General features: G+C 28.3%; 2 protein-coding genes across 2 annotated transcripts; both read left to right on the top strand.

Annotated features, from left to right (window-relative positions):
• The first annotated feature begins 3232 nt into the window (after positions 1 to 3232).
• LOC133030804 (uncharacterized) lies at positions 3233 to 5057 on the top strand. Its single transcript, XM_061103693.1, has 2 exons — positions 3233 to 3876; positions 4867 to 5057. The coding sequence occupies exons 1-2, from the start codon at positions 3625 to 3627 to the stop codon at positions 4954 to 4956; spliced, it is 342 nt and encodes a 113-aa protein (XP_060959676.1). The 5' UTR covers positions 3233 to 3624; the 3' UTR covers positions 4957 to 5057.
• Positions 5058 to 6834: 1777 nt separating this feature from the next.
• LOC115724185 (transcription factor IBH1) lies at positions 6835 to 8192 on the top strand. Its single transcript, XM_030653659.2, has one exon. It carries the CDS (start codon positions 7407 to 7409, stop codon positions 7974 to 7976), a length of 570 nt encoding a protein of 189 aa, XP_030509519.2. The 5' UTR covers positions 6835 to 7406; the 3' UTR covers positions 7977 to 8192.
• The last annotated feature ends 5941 nt before the right edge of the window (positions 8193 to 14133 follow it).

A 14133-nucleotide genomic window follows, 5' to 3' on the forward strand; every position in this document is an offset into this window, starting at 1 on the left:
AAACTATTTATTTAATAATTAAAATAATTATCAAATAAAGTTGTCATTTATAATAGTTATTAATTAGACTCCACAAAGTCTCTTAATTAATAAATTAACCTTAAAATACCATTTATTCACAATCAAATCATAACATAGTGAAAATTCATAAACTAGACATAGTCTAATTTTAGAATTAAAATTGATTAACTAAACTCAATTAACTGAGTCTTACAAGCAGTTTGTCTCAACTAGTATGGGGACCATGGGCCTATATAACCGAGCTTCCAATAAGCAGATCTAGAATTTACCAAGTAAATTCACTAACTTATTAATTCCTCGTTGAACCACTATAGAACTTGGAATTGCACTCTCAGTTATATAGAACGCTCTATATGTTCCAGGATATAGATACGCTATTAATTATCCATCGTTATAATCCCAATAATCAATGATCCTCTAAAGATGATTTACATTGCATCGGGACAAAATTACCGTTACACCCTTTCATTGTATTTTATCCTTAAAACACTTAGCCACCTATAAATGATATTTTAGTGAACTAATATAATCACTAAAATGAGCGCTCTATCATTTATCTCTATTTAGCCAAGCTCGAAGGAAATCATCGTTTCACTTCTATGTCCAGATAGAAGCTATAGATTCCATATCTATGATTAGCGCTCCCACTCAATTGTACTACCGTGCACCCAAAATGTATGTATCACCCAGACCAAAAGGTAGGCTTAACTAACAAATCAGAGAATAGAAATAACACTCCCGAGATTGAACCTAACCATCTCAAGATTGAGATCATTTAATATAGGATCAACTAGGTGATGTTGAATTGAATAGATATTACGGTAAAATTATCATATCTAGTTCAAGTTCAATATCGGTCCCTTCTGATGCATACTCCATACATCCAACCCAAGCTTACTTTAACCAATGCCCTGGAAAGGACATAACACTTATCCAAGGTGCAAGTAAACTACGTTGTAGATTATCATATCAGTTAAACCCTGTGTACTGATAAATCTAGGAATACATTTAATCACACAATCTTGTTTACTTTCCACTGTGTTGAAAACACAATAAACAAGAATATCAGTGTGATAAGGGTTTGAATGAATTTATTAATTGAATAAGTAAATAGATGATCACATGAACCAAATAACACATTAAACAAGTAATGAAATTAAATCTATTTCTTTATTGATAATTGAATAGAAAAGATTACATGGAAATAGAGTTTTATTTAGGGCACAAAGCCCAACACCTTGAAACCTTGTTCTTTGATTCCAAAAACCAAAGAACCTAACCCCCTCTCTCCTCCTCACCATCTTTCCCTCTCTCCTTCTCTTCCATTTTCCTGGTGCAATTACAGCTCTATAGCCGTCCACGATCATGGATGGTCCAACAGGACCATGGGATCGTGTTCCCTAGGTCCCAAATCTAAAAACCCTAAGTTTTTGAGAGCGAGAGAGAAGAGCTTTAATGGTGGCCTAGGTCGCGCGAGAACGAGAGAGAAGAGAGGGTCTAAGAGCGAGAGAGAAGGGAGGCGGCTGCACCATCCACTGGCCTTCTGCCTCCACCGAGAGGGAGGAACAAAGAGAGAGGGGGGAGGCAGCTGATGGAAGAGATGAGCAGCTAGGGTTTTTTTTTGGTTCAATTAAGAAGAAGAAGGAAAGAAAAAGGAGAAAGAAAATAAAAAAAAAATAAACGAAAATAATTTTTTTTAATAATTTATTTATTTTTATAATTTTTTAATTGTTATAATTTTTAAATCATTTTTTTTTAAAAAAAAAAAGTAAAAAAATGTTTTTATTTTTTTTTTTTTCTGATTTTTTAATTTTTTTTAATATTTATAATTATTTCTTAATATTAATATTACGTGGACCACTAAAAACTTACCACGTATACAAGTGTGTACACGTGGACAGTCCACCGTGGCACTTAACTGTGATTTTTGGACGGAGGTGTGCAGAGCAAAATGGAACCAGGGTTTTGGTAGTTATGCCACCAAAATTTTTTGTTTTTGTTGTTAACTGTTACAAACCGTAAAGTTCAGGTGGTTTAGCCGCCAATATCCCTAATATTTATAACCTACGTGGATGATGCCTACATCATTTATAAACAATGTGGGACATTTAGCTCCATGTATTTTTGTAGTTCTTTTCTAAAAAAAAAATAGAAAAAATTCACAAAATTTTAAAAATAGAATAAAAAAAATCTAAGATGCCACCTAAACTTATTCTGTACTTTCCTTTATATTATATATAGATATTTATATAGATTTAAATCTCTCTTATATTAAATGTGGCTATTTAAAGAAGATTATTGGTTTAACGATTTTTCTTTTATTTTTTCGTGAAAGTTAACGGTTAACACTAATAGCATTAAATCAATCAATTAATTATTTTTTTTTTATATAAAAAAAATAATTTTAAATATTTCAATTTAATTTAAAAGTACCAACAAAATTAGATAATTATTTTTCTTATATAAATCTTAATTGAGATTTGAATTAGATGTTAATTTATTTAATTAATTATAATTTATAAAAAAAATTAGTAGTTATATTATTTAAATATCTTAATTTATTTACTTATTTTATTGTTTAATAAAATTAGTACAATATATTTTTTATTAATAAATTTAAAACGAAATTAAATTTTATATATTTGAAAAATATAATTCAATTATGTTAAATTAAATTTTAAGATTATATTTAAATTAAGAATTAGGTAATAATAATTTTAATACAACTCTAAGCAAACATGCATTTTATGTTACTAATATCTAGTTATATTAAATGTGGTTATATAAGAGAAATTATTTTTTAAAAAAACATTACAATTTAAATTTAAACTCACTACACATATCTCTCTTATCTTTTATCTTATATTAATTGTGACTATAGAACATAGTGTTTTTATTTTTTTAATATTATAATTCAAATTCAAACTCATTGCACATATCTAAAAAAATGTATTTCTATTATTATTTTTTTATCCAATCTACATATATTAAAAAAAAATATCTTAAAAAAATTATGTTTCTTGAATAATCATTGTTTTAATGTCGTTAGCTATTATATTTAGTAAAATATATCTTTCTATTATTATTTTTTTAAAAAAAAAATAGAAAAACCTTATAACATTTCTAATAAAATAAAAAGTATAATAAAATCAATAATATTAGTGTTAAACTAAAATTATAATTAACAATAAATTTTGAATATTATTATATTTTTTTGAAATTTTTACACTAAAAATCTAAAATGATAAATTTATTACATTAATACCTATACACGGCTAAACCAACTTTTTTACACATCTTTTATATTTTATTACTATTTTACCACATGCACATACAATTCAACCTTTTTTGACACGTGATTGATTGATTGATGCATTACATCAATCACTCTATACATCATTTCTCTCTTTTTTCTCTTCTTTTTCCTTTTATTTTCTATTTCTTTTTCAGTTTTTTTTTTAAAAAAAAATAATAACCTTCATAGCTAACACTTCCCTCTTCACAATCACAACTCCATTTTCACTCTTCTTTTTGTTCTTCAAATTTTTTTTCAACTCCCATCAACCGTTTTCTCTCTTTTTATTTTTCTCTTAATATATAAATATGGTTGTAACTTATTCTTCATCAACTCCTTCCCTTGTTCAAAAAAAAATTTCTAAAATGGAGTTGAAATCTTTAGCTAATAGAAACAAGGGTAAACGACATGTTGTTGAGGATGATGACTCTAATTTTGCTCCATTATCGAAACGTGGGCGAGCTCTTCCAAAGAAGAAATCAAAGGTGGCAGCCCATGAAAAAATTCCTCAAGATGATGCTAAAAAAAATGATCAAGATGGAGTTGGTCTTCAGTATAAGGTTTGATTTTAGTTTCTTTTTGGTTTCGCCCCTATTTAAAATTTGTTTGTATTTGTCATTTGTGTGTCTTGTGTTTTTCGATTTTACTATTCTAGGTTTTTTATTTTAGCATTTCGTTTGGTTTTTTAGGGCTACTATTTTTTTAGTTTAATTTATTTGTTCTTTTTATGGGTTTTTCATTTTCGTTTGTTTAGTCTTAAAAACTGTTTCATTTTGTTGTCTTTTTTTTTTCTGTTTTATGTTTTTCCAGATGTTTTATTCTTTTTCATTTCAGTTTTTTCATTTGATCTATTCTCAGTTTGTATTAGTTTTTTCACAGTTTTTTAATAGTGTAAACACGTTCTGTATCTATTTTTTTGGAAATATGTTTTTGTCTAGTTGTTTCCTATCCATTTGTATATCATCAATGTGTAACAATTTAATTTATCATGGATGTTGATGTTCAAAGAGTTTTTTCTGTATTTTAGTTTGTTTACAGTTATTTTGTAGTTTTATTATAGTTTTGCTACTTGCATATTATATAAACTATCTTAAAACGATAATGCAACTATAATGCAACCAAAACAAAAAATAAACAGACTTATACGTAACGTGTTGTCCCTTAATTCAAATTTGCTCTTCTTATTCTGTTTTTTTAAAAATATATTCCACATTGGAAACCAATAATCAACCAAAATGCAACTATATATAACGTAGATCTATTATTCATGAGATTTTTTTATAAAAAAATTTCACATCATACCTTGTTTTGGATTCGGGGGGAGCTCTAGATCTATTTGTTACAGATCTACATTTCATGAATCCGGATTTCGATATTAGGGGGAGTTGTTTTGATCGAATAAAACCGAAAATAATTGTGTAATTTTAGTTTCTTCCCAGTTTTTCTAGTTCTTTTTCGTAAATTTCTATTTAGATCATTGCAGGTCTTCTTTTCCAGTTGATTTCGCCGGAATTAATGGTTGTATTTTCTTCGTTTTGGTTTCATTTTAGTTGTTTTGCGGTTTTGAAACGATCAAGGTATGTCAGCTTCATTGTTCGCTCCGTGCAGCTAAAGGTTTAGTGCATGTGGTATTTTTGTAAATATTTGTATGTGGACTGTATAAATGTTTAATGAGCCGGCCCATAGTATTTTTGTAATTTTTTTTCCTTTTTTGTATTTTTCTGTTTTTTTCCCTATTTTTTTTTTATAAATACCTCTTAACTTAAATCTTTTTTAATAAAAAATGATGTTGTTTATTAAAAAACATAAAAAAAAATAATTACAAAATATATAAATCTAAAATAAAAATTAAAAATATAACTAAATATATAGGTATAGAAAGTAATATTAACTTAGTATATATATAATATATAGGAAAATTCTACAATACACCCCCTTAAAATGGATATATTGATGCACCCCTATCTCTTTTAGCATCCGAAATAATTTTCTAGTCAAATTGTTTCTCATGGTCATGTACGCTATAGTTATTTAAGACATTCTGCAAAATTTTAAGAAATTTGGAAAAGTTTAACACGCCGAAAATTATGTTTAAACAGTGTTTTGCACGCGTGACTATTTTATTTTATACGCGTATAAAATAAACTGTTTGAACATTGTTTTCTATATTGCAAATTATTCTAAATTTATTAAAATTTTGTAGGATATTTTAAATAGCTATAATGTACATCAATATGAAAAAAAATAGACTAAAAATTTTTTCTAGATGCCGAAACAAGTTAAGAGTGCATCAGTACATCCCTTTAAGTGGGTGCATTGTAGAATCACCCAAATATACAGTACTCATGATTTTAAAGTTTTCAAATATTTGGAACTCAGAGTTTTTATATGATTTATTCTCTTAGTTGGTTAATTATCTTATAAGTACTATTGATTTATTTGTAGCATATAATTACTCAATACAGAAAGTAAAACAAGTTCAAGTGCCAATCTCGCTCGAACCCTTATTTCTATCAGAAAAGAAAATCTCGAAATACTTATTTCCATTTTTTTTTAGGGACTAAATATAATTTCGAAAGTTAAGAGAGAAAAACTTGAGGGTAGCCCTATAATCTAATAAAGACTAATAAAAATAATTAACTCAAGAATCTATTACCCCTTTTTTAAGGCAAGTCTCTCTCAGCTTGAGAATAATATGGTCGGTTCCATTGTTATAATAATACAAAAATTTCAACTGCAATTAACATTAATAATTATTAATCAAAAAATAAAAAAAGAAGAAAGGTGTTTTGGTGCTACAAATTACAGCAATATATAGTCCTATATATATGTCGGAGGAGTACTAGTAGTAGCACTAGCACTAGCTAGCTAGACGTCCAACAATAATAGGTGGATTAAAGAAAAAGATTAAACCTAACACAAACACAAAGCATAATTTGAAAAGTAAATAAGCAAAGATTAGAAAAGAAAAAAAAAAGAGTGAGAGAGAGGTTCCATCAGACAAGTGGGTGTCCGAACCATGTGCGCTCATGTGGTGGTTGGCCCTATTTGTGGGTCCCAAAACCCACTTCTCCCACCCTCTATTCCTTTTGATAATGAAAGCCCTAACAACAAAACATTTATATTAATTAATTAATTAAGATTGTATGTGGGGGCTACTCCTTGTTTTGGCGGCGCGTGCTACTCACTTGATCCCTTATAGGCTAAGAGATGACTAAGACTGAGGGCCCCACCTTTTGAGCCACTTTTGTGTAAGTTAATTAAACATTGCTTTCTTAGCTTAAAGCAACACCTTTGGTGTTTGTGTGTGTGTTTGTGTGGAATTAAATTGTAATCACTAACGACTTCTATTCCATTATCTCATGACCTTGTGTGCTTATAATTGCGTGATTCCCACGCTCTTCATTGTTGAAGTAGACATATATATGTATTTTAAATTTAATTTTTCCAATATTATTATGTATGTAGCTAGCTCAGCTTTATCATAAAGAAATTACAAACAAAAAAAGTTTAATTGTATCATCTAAATACAATAGAAAATATTACTCAAAAAAAAAAACTTTAATTGATTCTCTAAAATTAATTCTAAATTAATCTCAATCGTCCATTCTCAATCACCATCCCCACCAACTCATCATCATCATCTTCCTCATATCCTAACTCTTATTCTCTCTTTCCCATTTCCAAAATCTCTCTCTCTCTCTCTCTCTCTCTCTCTCTCTCTCTCTCTCTCTCTCTCTCTCTCTCTCTCTCTCTCTCTCTCATATTATGGTTATACTTTTCGCATAAGAACTCAATATAGTTTTCTGGTTATTCTTTTTTTTATATATATACATATTTTTGGTTTTCCTTGTCCTTTCAAATAAGCAATAGGAATTTAGATAGAGAGAGTACCCTTTTTGGTGTCAGAAGGAAAGGAAATCCCAATAAAACTCATCAATTATATCCATTTGGTGCGTGATCTCGTCGTTTCTTTCCATGCAAAAACGTGATCATTCTTACTATAAATATTACCCATAACAAACCAAACCCTACAAAAAAATTTCACTGTTTTCTTTTTCGGCCTTCTCTCATCTCATCTTTTCGGATCATGAAAACTTGTCCAAAACAGGGTTCACTAGTCGCCTTAAACGACAACGATGATAAAAGTAGTACTAGAACCAAGTTTGCCTTGAGATTTATCCGATCTCTAATGGAAATGAAAAGACGTGGACATGTTTCTTCTTCTTCTTCTTCTTCAGATAATGATAATAATAATAATATCTCGTCTGCAGTGGCCGAACGAAGCGAGAAGATAAAGGTGGCGGCCTATTCTTCGATGGCGCATGCAGTGGGGCCCAGGAGGGCTTGGGCAAGAGCTCTTATCTTCAAGCTTCGAAGGAGAGCCAAACGACAACGCGTTTTGATGAAAATGAATAGATCCAAAAGTCTGAAGAAGATAAATAATAAAAAGAAGTTGATGAAGAAGAAAAGGGCTGTTGATTACAATTACCAAAACGATGACGTATTTAGTCAAACTGATAGGCTTCGAGGAATTGTGCCTGGTGGAAAAGCCATGGATTTATGCAGTTTGTTTGAGGAAACTGCTCATTTTATTAACTGTCTTGCTACGCAGGTCAAGGTTATGAAGGATATTGCCGATCAATTATCATCAAAATGAGAATGAGTATGTATGTATGTATATGTATGTATGTGAGAGAGAGTATATATATATTCTTATATATACACAACATATTAATTTAAAGATGTGTTTATTAATTTATGAAAAAAAATGGTAAAATATAACACTTTCAGCATTAATATTTATTGATGCATAGGAGAAACAGATTTTATTATATACTTTTTTTTAATGAATAGTTACCTATAATTTGATCTAGGAACTCTTTGATCTATTCTAGCTAGGCTAGCTGCAACGATAAATGTCTTTTATTTCTTTTCCTTTCTCTCTCTCTCTCTCTTTCTTTTTCATTTTTCTTTTTATTTTTCAAGAAGAAACTAAATCGGTGTTTTTATTTGGTTTTTCTTTGTGTTGAGGGTTCTATTAATTCGTTAGCATGTATATAAATATATGTATACTGTAGAAATGCATACTAGGGAACCTCTAATCCTTTTTCTTTTTCTTATGAATGATTCTCAGTTTCATTTAGCGTACTAATTAGCATATTTGCACACAATCAATTTCATTTTACAAGTTTAATTTGTCTGTATGTCTCTCTATATATGTGTTATTATTCGTAATGACCAAACAAAGCCTAAATTATCTATGGTCATGTTGCTGTTATAAGATGAGAACAGTAATATAATATATATGTGTGTGTGTCTATGTATTAGTGAATAGCCATACATATAATATATATACATAAGGCGGTTAAAGAGGTGTATAGATTATAGTCATTCATTCCGTGGTTTAAATAAAATTAACATGCCCTATTATCATGATGCAGTTGCGCTATCAATATATATATATAAACATTAGATTCTATTTTCCTTTCCATGCATGAATTAGATATGGTTTTGCTCTGGTATATAATATACATGCATATATGTATATAATATAGGATTAATTCAAATATTTATTCTGCTATATATATTTCTTCAAAGAGATAAATCACTTAAAAGAAAACCAATTTAAACATGTGCATGAATTCCTTGGATATAGTTATACCATATCTTATACATATTTATATATATAAAAATATAAAACAATTATAGGAGCCTAGTACTCTTTGATCTTCCTCTCACGAATCATTTGGTCTGTATATATTGAGTGATGATAGCTAGCTAGAGAAATAATTAATTTCATTTGTCAGATTAATAATATTTTCTTATATAAATAAGCGCTGTCCTATTTATTTCTAACCGATTGTATTATAGAATTATCTGAAAACTTAATTATTATTTTATTATTTGATTTCACAATTGATATATTCTTATTTGTTATTTTTGTAGGAATGTGTGTCCCAATTTAAATTTACTTATTAGCTAAAAGAATATACACATAGCGCGCGCGGTGTGTAATATTATTTTTAAAGCGTATTATTACTCACGTTGTTAAATATTAATCCCAGCTTTAATTAAATAGTTATGAAATTGAAATTTTTACACTAGATACTAAATTTGGCCCTTTTTTTACATTTTTATTCCAGTTAACTTTTTTAAACTTTTTTATATTTTATGTTTTTCATTTTTATATTTAAAAAAGTTCTTTAATTACAAATTTACCTTTTTGATGATGTCATTCTTCTTCCTCCTCCATTTTCTTTCTCTGTTACATGTTATTTCTCTCTTTCTCTCACTCTTTTTTTTTTTTTTTCATTTTTTGTTCATTATTATTTCTATGTTCATCATCTACGATTAAATTTTTAAAATCGTCAAACTTCTGTCCTAACCCACTCATTTCCAACTTTATTTTTCAGTCACGAATCCCTCTCTTCCATAACCTCCCTCTTCTTTTTTTTTTCTTCATTTCTCAATTATTTTTATTTTGTTGTGTATAAATGGAACTACTAGGTCAGGTTTGATGTCCTCTGCTCCTAAAAAAATCTCTAAGAAACTTAAGAAAACTCCTTCAAAGTCCACTAATCTGAAGGTTGAAGGTGAACCTAAAATGGGTATGAAATGTATTGCAAATAAAAGAATGTCTAATATCTCTGATGTTCCAGAGGCTTCTGGTTATATTAAAATACCACTTCCATCTAAGGTTGAAGCTTGTAAAGCAAAGACAATGAAGTCTTCGAAATCTGTTAAGGGTATAAGGCTTCGATGGTTTTTTTTTAATTTTTTTTTAGTTTTTTTCTTGTTGTTTCTTTTTTACGTTTTTAGTAGTGTGTTTTAATTTTTTTTTTCTTCCTAATGTTTTAGGTTGTATCTGATTCTGATTTCGAGGATGAAGTTCTTGATTTGGATTTGAAAAAAGATACTAGTTACCAATAGGTTTTTTTAACTGTTAACAACTATTTAGCATATCTAACCTTATTTAAATCTGGATTCAACATGTCATCTCTCACTCTCTCATCAAGCTTATCAAACTTTCACACTCGTCTTCGCACAATCACCATATGTAGCCTCTCTTCATCACGCAAAGCCTCTTCTCAAGCCACCATTGTCGTTCAATTGATGCTTGTAAGGTCTTCTTCTTCTTCTTCTTCTTCTTCTTCTTCTTCTTGCTAAAATTATAAAAATAAAGTTTAGATTTAATAGTTTTTATAAGAGTTTGTTGTTTATTTGCTTATTTATTACTGAATTTTCTATTTTTCTTACAGATTTTAGGAATTTTGTTCTTATTATTCTGTAAGTTGAGTTCTCATATATATACATATAAAAGTACACTTGCTAAGTGTTTGGTGAAATGCCTAAGAGAATTCTTCACTAGCTTAAAGGAATAGGGCATATTCAAATGTGATTTTATTTCAACTTTAAGTTAGCATTTTCGTGGTATTGTTTAGATATTACTTTTGTTGATCTATATTTTATCTTTTTTATGAATTAGAAATCGTATCTAAATATTTTAATGGTTACGTTGATTTAACGTTGTTTATAAGTTGTTTTATAGTTGTTTCATCTTTTTATTTTTTTTATTGTTGTTATTTCACCAAGTCATCCATTGAAGAGGTTTTTCAGGAAAAAATGTGAGATAATGATGATGAGGTTACAACTTTAAAGATTAATGTATTAGTTTTTGTTGTCTTTATCTAGTTTCAAATACTTGTTTTATTATGTTTATATTTTTTTGATGTATTTAGTTAGAAGAATTGCTCAACCTTAAATGATCTATGTGTCTCATTTTTTTTTTTTTTTTCTGTTTCTAATTAATTATTTTTTAGCTTTAATTTAGATATTATACGATTCTTATTCTAAGATTATTTAGTTTTTTAAAAAAAAAACTAGATCATTAGGTTAAGTCTTACATTTATCAATTGTATTTGAGTTTTAATTAGAATTGTTTTAGTTGCATATATATTAAATTTTATAAATTATGTTATTTTTTAGTTGTTATATTGTTGTTTTAATGTTGTTCATCAGTACATGATATACTTGCAGTATTGTATAACTAGTAATCGTATTTTATTTGGTTCATTATTTTATTATTTTTGTCATCCTAATATTTTTAGGTGCGTGATAAGACCTCTGACGTTGTTGACAAGTTGAAGCTTCCAAAGAAAAATATTGTCAAGGTTTATAATTTGTTTTTTTGATTTGTCTTGTTTGAAATGTTCTCTGATTGTGGTTCATTCATTTAAAAAAGAAATCATACCAGAAAGTTATTTTATAGTTTGTTTAATGTTGTTTTAACTGCTGCAGGACTTGATTTCTAGTGATGATGAACTTCAAAGTTGATTAGAATAGACTTATTGTTCATTTCTATTCCTTTGGTATAATGAAGTCATGAGTTGCAAACATTGAAAGTATACAAGAAAATGTTTCAAAGTCTTTTAAGAAAGTTGAAGCTACTGTACATGAATTAATAATTGAGCTATTTGATTTTGGTTGTATGTGCTGAAGAGCAATATTTTTTAAGAAACTTTGTTTTTATAATTTTTTAAATATTTTTCTATTTAATTTCACATGTATCTTGCATAGGATATTGAAAATTATAATTTTTTTTTATTTGTTTATATTTTTTAGTACAATGAGAAACAACTATTATTATATTTTTAATTTCTACATCAAGTATTGGTATAATATTTTTTTTAAAAAAAATAATAATAGTTGTTAGTAGCTTTTTAAAATTGTTAGCAACCATTTAACAACGATATAAAAACATAAAAACAACTGTATATATAATTTAAAGAATCTACAAATTTTAATAACTGAAACTCAACGTACAAACAACGTGAAAGAAACATGCTCAAAAAGCAACAAAATCAAACAACGTATTTACAACTTTAAAATAACGGTAAAATAACGAACAATGTTATTACTAAATATAAGTAATTTTTCTTCATATTTACATTCTCTTCCTATCAATCCCCCCACTTTATTGAAAATCAATATAATGTGTGATCTCTTATTATTTTACATGTCTTAATGCAAGAGATAAGATACATTTTTGTTTTGACATGTAAAATTCTATTTTTTTACTTGTTGAACAACTAGTGTAGTGTATAGTAATTCATAACAAATTTTAAAATAACACGAAAATAACTTGATTTTATGTAATATTTTCATGTTGCAAAAACAACAAAAAAAAACTTCACAATAATATGAAAACAACTTAATTATTCTTTTGTAGATATTGTGTAGTTTTTGTTGCTTTCGACCAAAACAATATCGATTGATGAACAAATAATTATAGCAAACACACAAAACAACTACTAATGTTGTTATTGCATCAGTATGCATAAATTTTCTACATATTTGCAATATCTTCTTGTCACATTCAGTTATATTTGTGTTATTATTGTATTGCCTGTACATTTAACTTTTAATTTTGGGAAGATGAAAAAACAACGTAAATAAAACTTAAAAACAACGTAAACGCAACATATTTTTATATTGAAATTTTAACACACACTCACTGTTCTTTTTATATTTCCCAGAAATTAAATGCAGTAGCAGTTTTCTTCCAGATTTTCGAAAATCATAAAAAATAGTAAAAATATATGTAAATCAACCAAACAACAACAAATAATTATCATAATAATTAAGAAAACACACTAAACAACATCGATTTTTTTATTCAAAAAAAATCAGATTTGTTTTTTTTTTTTTAAAGAAAACCCAAAATGTGTGGGTATATGAAAATCCAAGGAGATCTCCCTCAATCGTTGATATTCAATGATTTCATTAGATCTCCTCCTCGATTGTTGATCCTTTCTCGTCGGCTTCATGGAGATCTCCCTACGGTGATGCGACTACCATGGCAGAATATCGAAGAAAAGCTTATCGCCGGCGTTAATGGAGATCAACCCAAAGTTCCTAGTGGGCATTCATGGAGGAGATCACAAAAAACTTTTACATCTTTGGTGGCTGTTAATTTCAGATCTCCATCACTTGATTGTTTGGGTGGAGTGTTGCCTCCAATGAAGAACAACTCACTTTATTTTGCTCTTTTAAGAAGGAGAAGTTTTTTGGGGAAGAAGACTCCCGTATTTTTGAAAAAAAAAACTTTAGTTTTTCTAATTTGGTTTATTTTTTCTTATAGTAATAAAAATGTAAAATTTGACCCTAATAAGGTTATATATGAAAAAATCCCTATGAAATTTGGGATATGGTGTTATATATATGAAGGGATCGTCTTATTTTGTGTTATACTCCTCTTAAAAATCCTTATATATATTTGATTTTTTAACGTGTTTGGGGCGGTTTATGTTACTAATCTAATGTTTTCTTTTTTCTTTCCTTTAATTTTACTTTCAAAACAAGTTTAAGTACCAGTTTTCTTATTTCTATTATTCTATTTTATTTCATATTTAACCAAAAAAGTTAAAAATATATATATATATATATGTTAACCTGAAAATTTTTTCTGATGACGTGGACATCAATGTTTAACATGTGGCATGGAGGATGACGTCACGGAGTCGAATAGACCCAAATCATAGCATTCGATTTGGGAGGGGACCCTAGCCTTGCGCCCAAGTTAATTTTAGGATCTCCGAGATGGAAGTTCAAACTTTAATATAGCTTGTATCCAACCTACTTTCTTTCAGTATTCTGCACCATGAATACATGGAGCAATCTAATCCAAGCTCCGAGAGCTAAAATTACATGATAACCTGCAACTCGAAAGCCAACCTAGGCACCTAGGGTTTCATCCCGCGCCCTGGTTGACATTCTCAACTAGGGTCTCAGTTTTTGAAATCGTCTTAGTGCAA

Source organism: Cannabis sativa, chromosome 9 (genome assembly GCF_029168945.1).
Source record: "Cannabis sativa cultivar Pink pepper isolate KNU-18-1 chromosome 9, ASM2916894v1, whole genome shotgun sequence".
Taxonomy (NCBI): Eukaryota; Viridiplantae; Streptophyta; class Magnoliopsida; order Rosales; family Cannabaceae; genus Cannabis; species Cannabis sativa.